At 34.4% G+C, this 12,246-nt stretch overlaps 1 protein-coding gene across 1 annotated transcript; it reads left to right on the top strand.

Moving 5' to 3' along the window:
* The first annotated feature begins 4,334 nt into the window (after nucleotides 1-4,334).
* Nucleotides 4,335-10,037, top strand: LOC128205790 (multiple epidermal growth factor-like domains protein 10). Its single transcript, XM_052907751.1, has 6 exons — nucleotides 4,335-4,445; nucleotides 4,914-4,944; nucleotides 5,473-7,440; nucleotides 7,594-7,705; nucleotides 7,974-8,050; nucleotides 8,897-10,037. The coding sequence occupies exons 1-6, from the start codon at nucleotides 4,431-4,433 to the stop codon at nucleotides 9,013-9,015; spliced, it is 2,322 nt and encodes a 773-aa protein (XP_052763711.1). The 5' UTR covers nucleotides 4,335-4,430; the 3' UTR covers nucleotides 9,016-10,037.
* The last annotated feature ends 2,209 nt before the right edge of the window (nucleotides 10,038-12,246 follow it).

The raw sequence follows: 12,246 nt of genomic DNA, 5'->3' as shown, positions 1-12,246 counted from the left end.
ATCACTCGGGTTTTACGCTCGTTGTGTAAAGTGGATGAAGTGGCTGTAGTAACTTCTTTATATTTTATGAACGCATTATACTTTATCATGATCATCTTGTTTACTATACCTATTCAAGTATGCTAGAGAAATTGGTAGAATCAACAATGAATTTGAAACATTTTAAATAGGTTGAACGTTGTCTTTTTGTTAAAATAATTGCTTTATTTAATCCAGCCTTCCAGTGTTATATGTGCTTATAGGTATGCCATAGACGAGATGTGATGTACATAGAGAGGATTTGCTTAAAGAAGACCATTGATATGAATGTTTACACCTATGTATTTCTGGTTTGCATGACTTTGACTGCAGATGATATATTAGTATTTGTATAGGATTGTTTTGGGGTTCCAATTGATTTTGCTGATGTTTTTTTTTTATTTTATATACTATTAATGTTTCTAAACAAGTGCTTCAAATAATCTGTAATATGAATTTACAAATGATAAAAAAATATTATCGATCCATGTGCAGAATAAATAAATACATGTTTTTTATCGTTTTTATTGGTATTTTTTAAGATAATCTCATTAATTACCTTATGCAATATATGGAATGGATAACATGTCTAATGGAACAAAAATATCACTTCCCACTCAAACTCGCATGACATACATTTTACAACGCGTTGAGTAATATATTATTGCAACAATATATGACTTGCATTGTATTTCTTGAAATGTTATAATCATGCTTTATTTTGACCTAATTTAATCACATATGTTGTACGAAATTTAACTGAATAAAGATTCTTCTTCAATATGACTAGTTTGATGCTTTTTATTCTCCTTTGATGTAAAAAACACTCATTTAAATGAGTTTCTACAATAAGCTTTTAGCGCTAACTAAATAAACGAGAACAAAAAGGAAGTTACTGATCGATTACACCAATTACGCCATTTAAAAACACATATATCAAATGTTTTGCTGCAAAATTGATATTGAAATGCAGTTTAGTATTTATATTATTATAATATTATACAAATATCCAGGGTTTTTTGGTCCAAAATAATCAGATATTCGTCGATAGTTGCTATAACCTATGTGTCATTTGTACCATGTTTGAGAGTGGTTACTTTGTGTTTATCTACACACTACCTCCTGTTTCGGAACGGTAACAAGATGAACGGGCGTAACATTCAATAACTACCGAGTGGTTTTCATTGATATCGCGCGCTATTTATTGAACGTTGTCCTTGACGCCATCGTACGAACTTATTACATTACCCGCATGCCTCGGCTTTTAGTTAATACACTCGAGTCAATACGGTCCGGTACACATTCAATTTCTCAGGTTAAGAGTGCCGTACCTATTAATAAGTCCTATTTGGATGTCGATATTTGCTTTTTACTTGTACAAAAAGGGCTGTTTCATCAGGTTTTGAATATATTAAGGAGACAATACATTATTAACATCGTGTTCGTGTAAAATGCAACATTTAGGTGTTATGTAATGAATCAGTGACGTTCGACCGTGTAAAATTCAGTTCAGCCATGTGGGTGAAGTTACTTATTTTCTTTTCAAAATAAAATCAAACAGTTAATTTTATTATCCTACCTTCTTGAAGCTTGGTGACAGTGTTTGTGAATGTAATATCACCATCGAGATATGCATTAATTAAATTATCCAAGAAGTGGGGAAGAGTATGGTCTACTTAAGGCAGTGCGTCCACACCCCCCCCCCCTTCCCCCCCCCCCAAAAAAAAACAAATAGGCTCTAGACGTGGTTTTATTGGGGATTGTGGTCAACCTTGAATAATGTTTGTAATAATATAATATAAAAGTGTGCATTTGATAGTATGTACGCATATTTTGTCTACGTTCTGGAAACTTCGTGGACAATGTTAACCTAAACAGGCTTGTGATAAGACTAGCGTTATTTCCCTTATACATTGAACTAAAGTCAGCTTATATTTTGGTTTGGCGGTAACAAACAGACAATATCCGAAATTAAAAACACAGACGCGCAACAACCATCTTGTTTTTTAACGAAAAGTCGTTTTTATAAATAATTTTACGAACTTATTAGGTGCAATAATGTAATAATAAAGGTAAATTCAATTGTAGACGTTGAATAATTTGTCCTCGGACACTCTTGCGCCAAAGAAAAGTGTAGAGCGTGAAGAAAATTGACGTGTGAATAAGTATATCAGGCAATATTTGGTGAAAGTTGATCACTCTATTAATGTTTCTAACACATTTGGGCTTTGTGGCGTTATGATTGGATTGTTTAATGTTGTTTATGTGCTGTGTATATAACACAACATGTAGATAAGATTTGATTGTTTTATTCCATAAAAAACATATTTGAAAATTAAAAACCAACATGTCATTTTCATCGTAGGCAATTTTGGGTGCAAATTGATCATTCCATTAATGTTTCTAACACATTTGGGCTGTATGACGTTATGCTTGGATTTATTTGCTTAATGCTGTTTGTGTTCTGCTTTTGATGGTCAGCAAACAATATTTAACACAGCATGTAGATAAGGCTGGATTTTTTTTTATTAAAAACAAATACAATATATTTGAAAACTCAAAACCAACAAGTAATTGCCATCGTGGGCTAACGTAGGCAATGGTATCTGCAAAGGGATAATTGACCAATATCTTATTTCTGATTCCAGTTGAGATTATTGATATGTACATGATGTGTGTATGGATACGGTGGTTAAGTATGTTTTCTTTTTAAAAATCGCACGCAACAAAAAGTAGATTCACTAAATTATATGGGTTCCTTGTATTTCTTTATATAGACCTTACTCCACCCGGTAATGGCTAGCATATAGTAAACCTATATTCAACTTGAGCTTGCTCTAAGATCTTAAATGTTGAATAATATTTCCTTTGATATTATTTTGTTATAATGCGTTTGTTTTTCTTACCGCTTTTGCGCCGTTATATCATTTCTGTTTCCATTTTTCGTCGTAAAATATATATGGCCGCATTTTGTTAATCTGCGCATCTTCCGCTGTATATTCATATTCATAGACTTAATGCTTTGATCGAATTCTTTCTTTTCGTCAGTAGCGTATTTATTCAGATGGCTGTCATTATATTCTTAAAACATTTTTTTCTGGCGATCACAAGACTGCCATTCAATTTGTTGGTACTGCCATAATTTCGGTTGGCACCGCCAACGTTTTTGGTTAAAATGACATCATGTTTCGTGGAAGTAGATTCCCGCCAATTTACGGCTGAAACTCTATAATATAAGCGCCATATTTTTTGCTGGCAATGAATTTGACCCCATCCAATGTTCAGAGCAAAACCCTATTACGTTTATGTCATTAATGAAGGTAGGTTTTAACTCAAATAATCACTTTAATAGCGTTCGTTTAGGCTTGACAGGAATAAATACTATAAATCCTAAATTTGAATCAATTATACATTGATAACGTTAAATTGTGAAAATATTGATGTATTTAGCATATACAGGATATAAATGTATATGAGCCATAACTAAAGGCAGTAACATTGATGAGTAAAATGTGAATGACTTGTATATGTTATCCCGCTGAGAAGGCCCATGCCATGACAGCATTGAAATAGCGCTATACAACATGAAAAAACATCGTGAGGTTCATGTTAAATACAACATATTGATAGAATCATATGTTTCGATATTTATGGAACGTGGTCGAGAGCGAAGGACATATGTTTGAGCAATCTTTAATACACGTTATGGTCTAACTGGATATAATTGTGTGTATGTCTAGTGCACTATAAACGAGATTATATAGATTAGATGTATAACAAGTGTTATAACTCTTAAAGTGACGTCATTAATAAAATTCAAGTTAAAATATTCGCACTTTTGAGCGATGCCTTATGTTATTATCGCTTTAAAGTCGTTAAATTAGAATGTATCATAAACATATAATATCACATTCATGGTGAGTAAGTAAGTAAGATATTGATTGTCCGTGAGTCAGAATGACCTAACCTGTTTGTATTATGGCTGTTCGAGAGGAACGCGTGAATAGTGGGCTACAGCTGATCTCCAGATATGCGAAAGTCCGACTTCGAAGTATAAAATACATATGCCTTCACATTTTATGATGATGGATATTCCATACTATGTAAGATTATTAAAAAGTATAATGTATGTGTTAAGCTGGAGCCAGAATTAAAAATAACAAAACAGATACCTTAGCGATTGATAGACGAATTTTACTCACGCTTCTTGCCGTTTTATGTGGGTGAATATGGCCTCTCAAATAACGCATTTATATGTTAATAGCTAAACTGTTAAAAGTTGAAATACGTTCATTGTTATTCGAAACATTGAGGAAGTTAAACCAGTAGTTCAAGCGTAAAGCGGTACGACGGTTATCGACTGATGTTAAGTGTCTTATTTATTATTATGTGTCTGCAAACAGTAGAAAATAATGGAATGTTTAAAGGTATTGTATATATATATATGTATTAGTTTATGAATGAATATTAACATTTTGATAATATATATTCACAATACTGTTGTTGTTACAAGTTACATTTAAACACACCTTATATCAATTTGGCAATTAGTCTGTTCATAATATTTGCTGTTTTGTCCAATCATGAATGGTTTACTTACAAATAATTCAGTTAAAAGTATTATTTAAATGAAAATATAATATATGATATTTAAATGCCTAGACGACAAATGATTTTAAATAAATATGATCTTAAATATACTGTTTTAACATTCAATTATCCTTATTAATACATTAATGGTCCAACGCAGGTCAACTACCTTTAAATGTGAAAAGGGCCATATAACTGTTTAACCGAAAAGATAAGAACATACTTCATATCTGTAGTTTTATCTCTGATACAAATATTTTTATCGTTACAAAATTTTAAATAGCTGTTTGATTTTAAAATTTCAGATTGCATTTATTTTGCTGTTGCTGTTGCCAGGTATTTATAACATTATTTCACTTTTAGGAAATTATGTAATAAATTTAAATGCCTTTAATCGATGCGCACTTTAAGTAGCTTATTTCTTTAACAATTAATCACTAAATCTATTCACTCACTCACTCACTCACTCACTCACTCACTCACTCACTCACTCACTCACTCACTCACTCACTCACTCACTCACTCACTCACTCACTCACTCACTCACTCACTCACTCACTCACTCACTCACTCACTCACTCACTCACTCACTCACTCACTCACTCACTCACTCACTCACTCACTCACTCACTCACTCACTCACTCACTCACTCACTCACTCACTCACTCACTCACTCACTCACTCACTCACTCACTCACTCACTCACTCACTCACTCACTCACTCACTCACTCACTCACTCACTCACTCACTCACTCACTCACTCACTCACTCACTCACTCACTCACTCACTCACTCACTCTCTCTCTCACTGGACATTGTTTAAAAAAATCAAATATTCTGTTGAACTTAAACTGATTTCCAGCTAAATGTGACTCATGTCCTGGTCGATGCCAGTGCTGCCTGAATGACATATGCGGGGTTTACTTTGGCTATGACCAGGCGTGTAAGGATGGCTGCAAAGATGGATATCATCAGGCCCGCTGCATGTGGCTCTGCTCAGAACACTGTCAGTCTTGTAACCAAATGGACGGTTTTTGTCTAATATGTAAGCCAGGATTTTACGCACCATCTAACGAGTGTTCAAATGCCTGTGAATACAGAAACTGCGCGTGTGCTCAAACCGATTGTGATTATTGCCTTGATGGATTTTACGATGTAAGCCAACATTGCAATTCGGCTTGTTCAAAAGGATGCATTGATGAAAAATGCAATGATACTGGCTCATGCTACTGTGTGGAACATTTTAAAGGAAATAAATGTGACATGTGTGTACTAGGAAAATACGGAGAACTTTGCAATGATGATTGTATCAACGATAATTGTGGATGCACAAATTCAACCAATTGTATTTCCTGTAAGGCTGGTTATTTTGACTTCTCTTCTTTTTGTTCAAAATCGTGTTCCGTAGGCTGTAAGAACATTTGCAACAATGAAGGTCACTGTTCATGCCATTCGCAATTTACCGGAAGCAACTGTGAGAATTGTATACCTGGATATTACGGCGACAACTGCACCACTCCATGTACAAATGGTTGCATCAATGGAGCGTGCAATAGAGACGGGACTTGCGACTGTTTATCCAATTTCACCGGTGCAAGGTGCGAAACCTGTGTTGTAGGACATTATGGTGATTCCTGTGATAAACCATGCGGGCTAGGTTGTACAGGAAACATCTGTAACAAAGACGATGGCATATGCATTTGTAAATACAACTACAAAGGTGCAATATGTGATATTTGTAACGACGGCTATTTTGGAATTTATTGCAACTCATTTTGTCCGGATCGATGCTATAATTGCTCTTCAATTGAAAACTGTTTAGCGTGTAAAGAAGGTTTTTTTGGTTTAGGCTGCACACACCAATGCTCGGCTAATTGTTTAGGATCACATTGTGATAAATGCTGTGGCCTCTGTACAGATGGTTGTATGGATGGATTTACAGCCGCCGCTTGCAATGACAAATGTAATAGCATTTGTAAAGCATGTTCTCAGACTAATTCTACACACTGTTTATCATGTTTCGGTGGATATAGCGGACCTTCTTGTAAATGTCTACCAAACTGTCAATGTGAATTAAACAGTGAAGCATGCAATGGGTGTTCTAATGGTTTCGAAATCGAAAGCAAATACTGCAAATGTAACAAAAAATACTGTGTTGACTACTTGAACTGCCGATCATGCCTCAATGACTCGTTTTATACATATAATGGTACATGCTGTGAGTGTAGCACAAATTGCAGAAATGGACAGTGCGTGTCAGAAGACCAGTGTTTAAATGGTTGTGAGGACGGATATACCGGCGCAGACTGTGCAGATTTATGTATAGATTACGATGTGAATTGTATAAAATGTAGTCAGGTTGAGCAGTTCTGTGTTATTTGTGAAAGCGGGTTCTCACCAAACACAGAAAGTGTATGTGCAAGACAATGCAGTGATACATGTTTTAACAAAGAATGTGATGCTAAAACAGGCAAGTGTCTTCAAGGTTGCGATGAGCAGTACTGGGGTCATAACTGCGACAATTCATGCCATCCTTCTTGCACATCATGTCTACAGGAGAATGGAACATGTACACAGTGTGTAAACAACTCTTTAATCAGCGTTGGGAATTACTGTGCAATACAATGTAGTGAAACCTGTGTCAACAAAATATGTGATGCTAAATCAGGTCGGTGCCTCCAAGGTTGTATTCGCAACTATTACGCCGACAAATGCGATTTAGTTTGCCCATCGACATGCGCATCCGTACCAAACATAACAAGATGTGACAATTATGGTAGATGTCTACATGGATGCATTGAAGGATACAAAGGGGTCACCTGTAACAATGGTAAGTGAATGATATTGGTTTTATTCAAAACTGTTTGTCAAACATTGTCATTTGAATATCTGCAATGTTTAAGTTATTTAGATGAATTTTAAGATGTTGATGTTCAAACAGAACTGCCTGCTTGTTTATTCCAATAACACATCATAATTTCAGCCACAACTGCGAATACAGGCAATTTATATGCTGGTGGGATAATCGGAGGAGCTGTAGGTGGTGCAAGCACGATTATCTTTGTGATTATTGGAATTGTTCTGTGCATACAAAGGTCTGTTCAATATACTGTTAAGAAAACAGTATAGATGTTTGATATTTAATACGTTTGATACCTTTTTTATATATGCTTCATTTAAAGATAGCATTTACCTGTATGTAAATTATCATTTCAAGAGCATTTTTATGATATTAATTAATCTGTATTGTAGCCAACTTAAGGTTGTGTCCATATTATTGAAGAAAACAAGATCAGTAAAAGTACATGATTATTTCAAAGGAATGTAACTAAATTGCATACTTCCATTTTCTTTGCATGAAAGGAGAAAACTAAAAGAGAAACAATCTGAAAGTGGAAGCCAGCTTCAAATTCGTGACCCTAATCCGTTTATAATAGAAGGTATAAGTGAGATATAGTGTTTAATATTTTTATAATTTGAACATTTAAAATCATGTTTATAAGAATTGCAAAACTTTGATTTTTCTTTATGTTAACCTTACTCAATTAACGCGAACAGCAATAGTGTATCCATGATAATTTGCAGGTATACCACTAAACTTATTTTAAGAGTTGATTAGTTTAGTGTCTTTATTGCAACTTCATTCACTTATCTTGATAATATTATAACATTGACCTACAAAACTACTAAAACACTTGTTTGAAATACATTAACTGTGTTCGAATAAGCGTTTGAGAATCATACTGATTTTTGTGATATCCAATTATACTTACATTATAAATATCATTGCATAGTACAGTCAATTACATGCAACAGCATGACCTATGTTTATCAATCGTTAATTAATCGTAAAATTGTGTTAATTGCGTCTTCAAATAACAAACTACATGTCAACTGGATCATGTTTAAGAAACATTGGAAAATATCATACAAGCATGTGCAATATCTATAAAAAATATACGTCTGATCAGTTTGATTGTCCGAAGCTGAATGACCAAATGACCACTGAAAACTCAAATTACTCGTGTTATCTTAAAAAACCGCGACCTAGCCCTTATTACATTTAACCAAGGCTTATAACTTTCTTTGTATTCGTAACTCTAGATTTGAAAATAAAATTAAATCTGTAAAAAACAGAATCGCACTAAAGAAGTTTTGGGTTTGAATCCAATCATGAACACTTTCTTAAAACCTTATAATATGTACAATTATACTGATTGTGTTCACATCAAATTAGAGTTCTCTTAAAATCAACAACATTGCTTCATGTATTCTGTTTATTTCAGAGCAAGAAAGGCACTATCAACAATTGAGCGATCGACACAATACAACGGCTGGAGTACAAGAGGACACGTACACTGAACTTCAAACAAACAACACGGAATACGAACGTGTGGATATCTAAATGTGACAAAACTTCCTGTTTCTACCTTTAAGTTCATGGTCATGTGTATTATTTGATTTGTTATGCTTCTTGTGTATGAACTGGGTACTAAAATTTGTAATAACATGTTCTTACAGTTGACTGTTTTTATCCAAAGCGCAGACGCATCTTCAATTTGTGTCTATGCGAAGCATTGTCTTTTATAGTGTGCAAAGTTAAAGTTATTTAAATGATAAATGCCCACCATGGGCGTAGCCTTATTATCACCAAGGACAACGAAATACATACACAAGACTGCAGACTACATACAACTCAATGCAAATAAAAGAAATATATCAAATATCAGCTAAAATCCTTCGACGTAGGAATTCTTATTCGTCGTTTTAACTATAATTCCTTTCAGCTTGAACTATGAAATACATCCAAAAGACATGCACAATCAGTGTAACATCCTTTAATCGACTCCAACGACAACAAACACAGGCCTCAAACTCAATTTAAATTTCATAGTTTCTTGATATTAATCGTATTAATCTGCAGAAGCCAGTGAGATCTAATAGAGGTTGCCAATATTACTAAAATATTCTGCAATTAAACATTAAGCATTTAGTTCTCATCATAAATTAATAAAAAAACTAAATAATAATTTAAACAACATTGGTATTGGTTCCTAATGTATTAATTAATTAAAATACGGGATATAAAAAGTTAACGTCTCGATTCAAAATAAATTCAAACATTTGAAATCAATTTGTTTTCAAGAAGGTGTTTTTTTAAATCATAGGATCCGATTTCAAATAAGTCTAGCATGGCCGTATGGCTTTATATCATTGGTATTAGATCATACAGATCATATAGATATAGTCTTCAACTATAGTCATCATTTATAATCAATGTCATACAGATCATATAGATATAGTCTTCAACTATATTCATCATTTATAGTCAATGTCATACAGATCATATAGATATAGTCTTCAACTATAATCATCATTTATGGTCAATGTTAAAACAAGTTTATCCCTCTGCTTTTTAATGTTGAAATAAAGATTGAAATAATTGTACAGTTGTAATATTAATGATAAGTTTATTTGTTTCTTCTCATGTTGTGAGATATATGCCTCAATAAACGTAAGTGTATTATTGTCTTCATGGGCCATATCAAGTTATAAAGATTAGGACGGATCTACGAAAAATATGTTTTTGTCAAAAAATCGAAAAGAAATACTATTTTGACAGCTTCTTCGAAGTATTTGTTTTTTACTATATCAATAGATCGACAGTCACCTCTAGCAACTACTATTCTACCGTTAAATGGACATAAATGTGCCGTACATAGGTTAACGTGCGTGTGTAAATTCTGAAAAATTGAAATAAAATGATTTCATTGTTCTGTCCTTTATATACATTCAGCTAGATGTTGACTTAAACCATAGCTCGTGGTTTCACCTTAAATTAAACAAAGTAACTACTTACACAGTAATTATGTATTCAAAATGATAACGAAGGAATCAGCAAAATTCCTTTCACGTCATACTAACAAAATGGCTAACCAATGCTTAATTAACAATATCTTAAGCACGAATTAGTTCAAGTTTTTAGGTTTTCGGGTACGCTTATAATATACTTTCCTTTCGATTTGGTTCCCCGATAGCAGAATATGCTCTCCGCTATCACAGGAACACACATAGTTTGCTGACTGTTAGTCTTAAATGAATAAAAAGCATTTAGGCAGTTATCGCCGTTACACATGTCCGTCGTTATTTTGCCTTTGTTAACACTGCCTAATGTAGGGCATAATGTTTTATGTTTCGATCGAACATTTGGTTAAGTCTCATGGTGAATCTGACAGATGCAATATTAAGTATTCTTAATTAACATATGAGAATTGATTATTAATAGAATAAATGCTAATCTCTTAAAATATTTGTATAATATGTCACTTTTGTACTTGAATACAATATATTGGAACACCATGTTGCCGTTCACAAAACTTTGTGCAAAACGCTTTTTGAAATTGCGCACAATTAAACACTAATTAACCAAAAGTTGCTTCGAGTTTCCTTCAGGAATAAAAGCGAAAGGTATTGAATGTCAGTAAATGTAAACCAATACGAAACTTTTGAGTAGTTCCTAGAAGATTAAGTGACTTTGTTGTGGCACGCAAGGGAACAGTGTTGTTGTTTTTGTTCCTCTCAAGTAAACTGATTTTGTTGTTGCACGAAAAACATTTTTATTCCAGGCATTAGAAGATATGGTTGTTGCACGCATGCTTTTATTTTGCATATCATCCACCGAGTTATCAATCTTGGCTGGTCATTAATCAAATAATTACACTGCATGTGTAGTTTGCGCATGGAAACTGAGGGCCTTAACATACTTAAAAATACAAACCAATAATAACGAAAAAGGTCAAATATTCGCCATTTTCCTTAGAAACAAATGAATCAATAATGGTAACTCACTCACTCACTCACTCACTCACTCACTCACTCACTCACTCACTCACTCACTCACTCACTCACTCACTCACTCACTCACTCACTCACTCACTCACTCACTCACTCACTCACTCACTCACTCACTCACTCACTCACTCACTCACTCACTCACTCACTCACTCACTCACTCACTCACTCACTCACTCACTCACTCACTCACTCACTCACTCACTCACTCACTCACTCACTCACTCACTCACTCACTCACTCACTCACTCACTCACTCACTCACTCACTCACTCACTCACTCACTCACTCACTCACTCACTCACTCACTCACTCACTCACTCACTCACTCACTCACTCACTCACTCACTCACTCACTCACTCACTCACTCACTCACTCACTCACTCACTCACTCACTCACTCACTCACTCACTCACTCACTCACTCACTCACTCACTCACTCACTCACTCACTCACTCACTCACTCACTCACTCACTCACTCACTCACTCACTCACTCACTCACTCACTCTCTCTCTCTCTCTCTCTCTCACTCACTCTCTCACTTACTCACAAAACCCATCCACCCATACATACCCAACCACCCACTAAAGCTCACTCACTTGCTTACTCATTCACCCACCCATAGCACCCATTCAGCCAAGCTCTTCGTACAAAATGCTTTACGTATTATTACTACACCAAAGATTATTGCTTCCAAGACAGTAATATGATAACAAGCAAGAGAAGCCAAAAACTGAATAAAAAACAGAGACATTTATAAAATCTAAAACAAGGTACAACG

Source organism: Mya arenaria, chromosome 10, assembly GCF_026914265.1.
Source record: "Mya arenaria isolate MELC-2E11 chromosome 10, ASM2691426v1".
NCBI lineage: Eukaryota > Metazoa > Mollusca > Bivalvia > Myida > Myidae > Mya > Mya arenaria.
Note: the sequence above shows the minus strand (reverse complement) of the source record. Positions and strands in the feature narration are given on the sequence as shown.

Coding starts and splice junctions, on each gene's coding strand:
- LOC128205790 (XM_052907751.1), top strand. Junction 7,441..7,593: donor AGGGGTCACCTGTAACAATG/GTAAGTGAATGA, acceptor TCATAATTTCAG/CCACAACTGCGAATACAGGC. Junction 8,051..8,896: donor TAATCCGTTTATAATAGAAG/GTATAAGTGAGA, acceptor TGTTTATTTCAG/AGCAAGAAAGGCACTATCAA.